Genomic DNA, 6,798 nt, shown 5'->3' with positions numbered 1-6,798 from the left:
AGAAACGAGAAGAGACAACAGTAACATTAAAAAAAAACTAAATTTGCGTTCCCCCATTTGTTCAAACTCATTCGAAATTCTTCTCTCCGAACTTTTTTCCTGACCTACAAAACTAAAAACTGGTCCGAAAGCATCCACCCTGTGCTACCCCAGTTCGGTTCGAGTATGAAAGAATTCCAATCCTTACAGATGGCAAGTAAGGTATGCGGTGTTGGGACTACAAAACTAAAAACTGGTCCGAAAGCATCCACCCTGTGCTACCCCAGTTCAATTCGAGTATGAAAGAATTCCAATCCTTACAGATGGGAAGTAAAGGTATGCGGTACAAAACTAAAAACTGGTCCGAAAGCATCCACCCTGTGCTACCCCAGTTCAATTCGAGTATGAAAGAATTCCAATCCTTACAGATGGCAAGTAAGGTATGCGGTGTTGGGGTTCAAGCGAAAGAATGTTGCCCTCGCATTTCTGACGGAGGTTGGACGTTTCGGGTTGTGTGTGACACTGCGACATGCCATTCCATGCCAAATGCTTGCCAGAAGTCTAGATTTATGTAGATATGTGAAGTTGAATTGCGAACTGAAAGTATGTTTATAAAATAAATATATCTAAATAAATGAGAGCACTTTGCTTTGCTTATAATAATAAAATTATGTTTTATTATTCCATTTCAGAACTAAAGTTCAGGGTTCTAACAAATTACAAATTTTCCTTTTCTTCTTCTCTTCATCTAACCTACATTTCCAGTTCCAACTAAGAAGCTTCAGTCACCTCAGTGAATCAAGGATCTTCTTTGGGTTCCAATATCCAACTGAATTTGTTCAACTACAAAGTTATCAAGAAATATCCAGACCGACCGAATTCCAAGCGTGCTGGGAGGTGCGCGAACGTCAAGAGTCGAATTATTAAAACCAAACGAAATCTCACGCGGAACTGCAGGCAAAAAAGGACTGTTTGCTCCTACGCGGATAGTTATTTAAAAAAAAACTCATAAAGACAAAAGTAACATAATATTTATTTTCTAAAATAAAATATTCTCGTAAAGTACAAAAGTACATATTTGTCGAATAAAATAAATGAGAGCACTTTGCTTTGCTTATAATAATAAAATTATGTTTTATTATTCCATTTCAGAACTAAAGTTCAGGGTTCTAGCAAATTACAAATTTTCCTTTTCTTCTTCTCTTTATCTAACGGTTGTAGGTTAGATTCTAACCTACATTTCCTGTTCCAACTAAGAAGCTTCAGTCACCTCAGTGAATCAAAGAACTTTTTTGGGTTCCAATTTCCAACTGAATTTGTTCAACTACAAAGTTATCAAGAAATATCAGTCCGACCGAATACCAAGCGTGCCGGGAGGTGCGCGAAAGTCAAGAGTCGAATTATTACACCTAAACGAAATCTCACGCGGAACTGCAGGCAAAAAAGGACTGTTTACTCCTACGCGGGTAGTTTAAAAATACTCGTAAAGTAAAAAGTGACATATTTATTTTCTAAAATAAAAATATTCTCGTAAAGTACATATTTGTCGAATAAAATGAAGACAAATTAAATGCAAAATCAGTGGAGTTGAAATTAGTAAGACCTTATTGTAGTCAAAAAATACAAAGGTGTATCTTCGACACTATAGCTCACCGACTTCCTAAACTAAAAGTTTCTTTTTCTGCCCCATTATAATATTTTTTTTTTTCAAGTTGTTAAATAGGGAACAAACTTTTTCCCTTTTTTTCAAAAGGATTTTTCCTCTTTTCTCTCTCTCTCTCTCTCCCTATCTCTTTCTCTCTCGCTCTTCTCGTTAGAAAATTGCGAGAAAAGTAGGAAAAAAAAGAAGGAGGAGTCAAGGAAGAGAAAGAAAAAGGAACAAGACAAAGAGAAGAGGCAAGGAAGAATGGAAAGTAGGTATAAGGAAAGAAGTAAAAAAGAAAGTTAAATATTAGCTTAGGAGGTCGTGCATTATTGTATATTGTCTTAAAATAAATAAACATGTTATTTTCAATCAATCAATCAATCTTTTTGAAATGTTTCTTCTCCTTATTTGATCTTGGAGTTGTTCGGTATTTTTTGCGTCTGTTTTCCGAGATAGAAGAAAGGGGGTTACGAAGAAATTAAACCCACAAAACAACCCTAAAGAAAGATAAGGAAGGAGGAGGAGAGGGAGACGGGGAGAATAGAAGAGAAAAAGAGGGGACATGGGGAGAGTGAGAAGAATGAAAGAGAGAGGGAGAGGGAGAAAGTGAGGAAAAGGGATGAGAGAGATCAAATCTTTTGGAGAAGGGGAAGGAGGAGTCAAGGAAGAGAAAGAAAAAGGAACAAGACAAAGAGAAGAGGCAAGGAAGAATGGAAAGTAGGTATAAGGAAAGAAGTAAAAAAGAAGGAGGAGGAGGAGACAAAGAAAAATGATACGCACATATGGGGAGAAAAGTTTTCAAGAAAATATGATAAGATACCTTGTACCTTCCTATATCAGAAGAAAAAGAGGAGAGAGAGAGAGGGAAAATGTGTGAAAACAAGACAACATAATGTTGCGTATAACTGAAAAAAAAGAAGAAGCAGAAGGAAAAAAAACTAAGTGGGAGAGGGAGGAAGAGAAAGAAAGAGAGAGAGAGAGAAGGAGAGAGAAAGAGAGAGAGAGAGGGGGGGGGGAATTAAAAGGAAATGTGGTTAAAGTTGAGGGTTTCAAACAAGATCGTAACAAATAGGAAGAGAGAGAGGGAGAGGGGATGAGAAAAAGAGAAAAAATCGAATGGAGAGAGAGAGAGGAGAGAGAGAGAGAGACAAGTGTGTGAAAATAAGACAAGAGGAATTCCTGAATTCCTATAGAAGGGAAATTTTGTACAGGAAACTGACTGTTCCGTATTGGAAACATTTTTATTATAACTCTGGGATTTTATTGAAATTTCCATTTTGTCTGCTTTAATCGAGGCGTATTTGCAGGCTGCTTTTTTCAACAACCACCAATTTCCAGTTTTCCTCAGAGGAATTTCAATTTCTCTTCTTCCAATTACAACACACCTCGCTTATTTTCGTCATATTGCCACAAATCTTTCTCATCCGCCACTGTCGCCATTTTCACCCGTTTTTTCAATATTACCTCTAGAGGAATAAACCACAGGAAAGGGGGGGGGGGCAGAGGAGAATAAAGAAGGAAACCAGGAAAGAGAGAGGAAAAAAGAAGAAAAAAAAGAAAGGTATGAAAAGGAGGGAGAATTAAACAGAAGTGTGGTTGAAGTTGTGGGTTTTTCATACAAGGATAGCAAAGAATAGATAGAGATAGATCAAGAGATGGAAAGAGAGAAAAAAGCAGAAGATGAAGATACAGATGGAGAGAGAGAGAGAGAGAGAGAGAGAGAGATTTGATAAACAAAGAGAAGAGGGGAACGATGATATAAAATAGGGAAAAAATAGAATGGAGACGTTGTCATATTCTCTCTCTGTGTGTTCAATATGTTTTCCCCCGCCGGGAATTTTCCACCGGGTCAAAGGGAAAAAGCTCCTCTTTGAAAAAACGGAGGGATTTTACCCTCATTTTTCTTCTTGTCCCGGAATTCAAATTTTTATGTTCGGAAATATTTTCGCCCCATAAGATACTGATGGTCCCATAATGATCGGGTCGGATAATGCCATTGTGATTTGCTTCCTCACGGACATCAGCCTTTGTGTACCGGACGTGAACAGCAAATTTCCGGGCGGAAATTGACCAATAGAAAGCTGTGAAAAGAGAGTTGATAATTTCTCAGTCAGAAGGTCCTGTCTACTTTCTGGAATAAATCGGAAAACGAAGCTGATAATAACTTACTAACCCCCGTGTGTTGAACAAAGCGGGCCTGGTTTGTAAGTGCTAGGTCACGGTTCGATTACCGCGCGGGACGAACTTTATCCTCAATCTCAACGGATGAGATTCGTTCCTGGAACGGCTGGCTTTCTCCTATCCTGCCCTTTTTCTCTCTGCCATTTTGGGATGATAAGAGCTCCGTTGTTACAGTTCAGTCTATCAAACCTCTATCACTTGTAAGCAGTACTGTTTTTCATTTGGACACGAAATAATAAAAAGTTGCGTAGGTAACTAATAGGTATGTAGTATGTACGCATTGACCATGGTCTCAAAATTACTTTTTAGAATCTCAAATCGGATACTTTTTTAGACCCATATAACAATTTTGTAAATTTGGACCAATTCCGCTGCATACTTACGTAGCTCAATTTGGTAATAGAAAGTAAAACTATGGACGAAAATGTCAGATATTAGTAGGATATTGTGAATAGGGCTTAGAGTTATGGGTTATTTAATAGGGATTAAATAGGGATAAAATGAGGATCGTATAGGGATTAAAGGCTTTCTCCTGACCTTGCTTATGGGAAGTATGAAATTGTTTTTGATACCTAATTTTTAATTGTACTTTTTCGTATTTAGTAGGTGGATTGAAAATTTTGAGCCCTGATAGGACATATGAAAATGGAAACTCAAAGAGAGAAAAAGAAGATATGTGAGAGAGAGAGAGGTGGGGGGGCAGAGGGAGAGAGAGAGAACTCTCGAATAATTTTTGAGCTCAATGAAAAAACCCTTCAACTAATGGAAAACTTTTCAGCATGATACAGTTTTGAGAAGGAAGAGGAGGAGGAGAAGAAGAAGAAGGAGGAAAAGGGGAGTAAAAGGAGGAGGAGAAGGAAGAGAGAGAGAAAGAAGGAAGAAGAGAAAGAGGAGTAGAAAAAGGAAGAGAAGGAGGTGAAGAAGAAGGAGGAGGAGGAGAAGGAAGAGGACAATGAGAAAAAGAGGAGTAGAAAAAGGAAAAGAAGGAGGAGGAGCAAGAGGACAAGAAGATGGAGGAGAAAGTGGAAGAGAAGGATGAGGAGAAGAAGAAGGAGGAGGGGGATCAACAGCTTTTGTTTCGACCATTTTCAGTCTCCTCCTCCTCCTTAAAGTGGAAGAGAAGGATGAGGAGAAGAAGAAGGAGGAGGGGGATCAACAGCTTTTGTTTCGACCATTTTCAGTCTCCTCCTCCTCCTCCTTCTTCTCCTAATCCTTTTTCTCATCTTTTACTCCTACTCCTTCTTCTCCTCCTAATCCTTTCCTCCTCTCTTCTTTCTTTAATCATCATACATGGATAGAAAACCCCCTCTCCACTTTCAATTATTATAGGCTCTCTCTCTCTCTCTCTCTTTGTTAATCCGAGATTTTAACTTTTAATTTTCAAATATTACAATGTCCTCCCCTCTCTCTTCTCCCTCCCCCCCCTCCTCCTACTCTAAACTCTAAATCAAGTACCTAATAATCATTACTATACCTACCTAAAAGTACTTTCCACTTTTTTTATATATATCTCTTTTTTGAGTAATAATGGGGCAACATTTGGCAACTTTTTCCATGTTGCCTTTGTTGCTCGAGCAACTTTTGAATGGGGAGAGGAATGAGAGGAACGAAGAGGATTACTGTAAAACCTACCTATTTGATTTTTTCCCATTGATTGATGTTTCAAAGGCTTTCGATAGAAAGTTGGACAGTGAAAATGACTGAATATTAGGTATTGTTGATTTAGGAGCGAAATATACATAATGGGTAGATTTTGTAGGTATTGTGTGTGGGCATTGTTGTATTTTAGGATGACTTTTATAGGACTTCACCGGGAGAAAATCTGGCACGGCACAGGGCTTTCTATTGCTTTGCGATGGAACAATTTTATTAATACTGAGAACTTGAAAAGATTCAACTCCTACCACCATAACACATATATGGAGGTGATCGAAAAATGGTTACGTACGTAGGTAGGTATTAAACTTTTTTTTTTTTTTTTTTTTTGTTAGGAGAAGAAGAAAAAGATTGATAGAGGTACCTAACTGAGATTGATAGAGCTAAGGTTTTATCGTTCCGAAATCGAAGAGAGAAGGATGACAACATAGGTTACATAGGAGAAAGTCTGCCGTTCCGAAAACGAATTTCATCCTTAAAGGATAATTCCGCCCGAATGGTGTGCAAGATTTTTGGTGTCACCCCATCCTAAAAGTTTTCTATATGGTTCCAATGAAGGTCCATAAAAAATTTGGTACTTTCCTAAAAAAATAATAATAATAAAAAAAATGCAGCCTTTGGCCAAGTTTGTGACCTTCAATTTCAATTTTCAATTGGGCCACCTTTGCCAATATGGGGGAAAGTGAACGTTTGGGAACCCCTAAGGTTTGATAGTTATAGGTAAATGTTTCATTTTTATACACATCACACACGTGCAGTCAAGTTTCACTTGATGCTGAAACAATTTCAGTCAGGTGTAAGTTCATGCTGAAACAATTATTGAATAATGCAAACTCTTTTCACCTTTTCCATAATTGAATGTTTCTCGTACTCTTTTCTTTTTCATTATGTATAGCAGATACCAAAAGACATCTTTTCTTTATTCTGCTATCGCCATTCGGCGAAAGCTAAAGCCGCTACAACAACAACAACAACAAAAAAACTTAGTACCTATTAGGTAATATAGGATTAACCTGTTGAGTTGTTAATCAATCAATCAATCAATCAATCAATTATGTAGGTATAGATATAGGTACTGTAGGTATCTATTACATAACTACCTACACTGGAGAACACACGGTATTAATTTCGAATAATTTTTGAGCTCAATGAAAAAACCCTTCAACTAATGGAAAACTTTTCAGCATGATACAGTTTTGAGGAGGAGGAGGAGGAGGAGAAGAAGAAGAAGGAGGAGGAGAAGAAGAAGGAGGAGAAGAAGGAGAAGGAGGAGAAGAAGAAGAAGAAGAAGAAGAAGAAGAAGAAGAAGAAGGAGAAATAAAAAAATAAATGGGAAG

At 37.6% G+C, this 6,798-nt stretch overlaps 1 protein-coding gene across 1 annotated transcript in view; it reads left to right on the top strand.

The window, feature by feature from the left end:
- Positions 1-203: 203 nt before the first annotated feature.
- LOC103512596 overlaps positions 204-6,798 on the top strand; it is a 35,654-nt gene continuing 29,059 nt past the window's right edge. The window contains exon 1 of the mRNA XM_026826028.1: positions 204-414. Within this exon, the coding sequence (XP_026681829.1) occupies positions 204-414 (211 nt within the window). The remainder of the gene's footprint in view (positions 415-6,798) is intronic.

Source organism: Diaphorina citri, unplaced genomic scaffold (assembly GCF_000475195.1).
Source record: "Diaphorina citri unplaced genomic scaffold, Diaci psyllid genome assembly version 1.1 scaffold861, whole genome shotgun sequence".
Taxonomy (NCBI): Eukaryota; Metazoa; Arthropoda; class Insecta; order Hemiptera; family Psyllidae; genus Diaphorina; species Diaphorina citri.
This window is presented reverse-complemented; position numbering and strand designations above follow the sequence as displayed.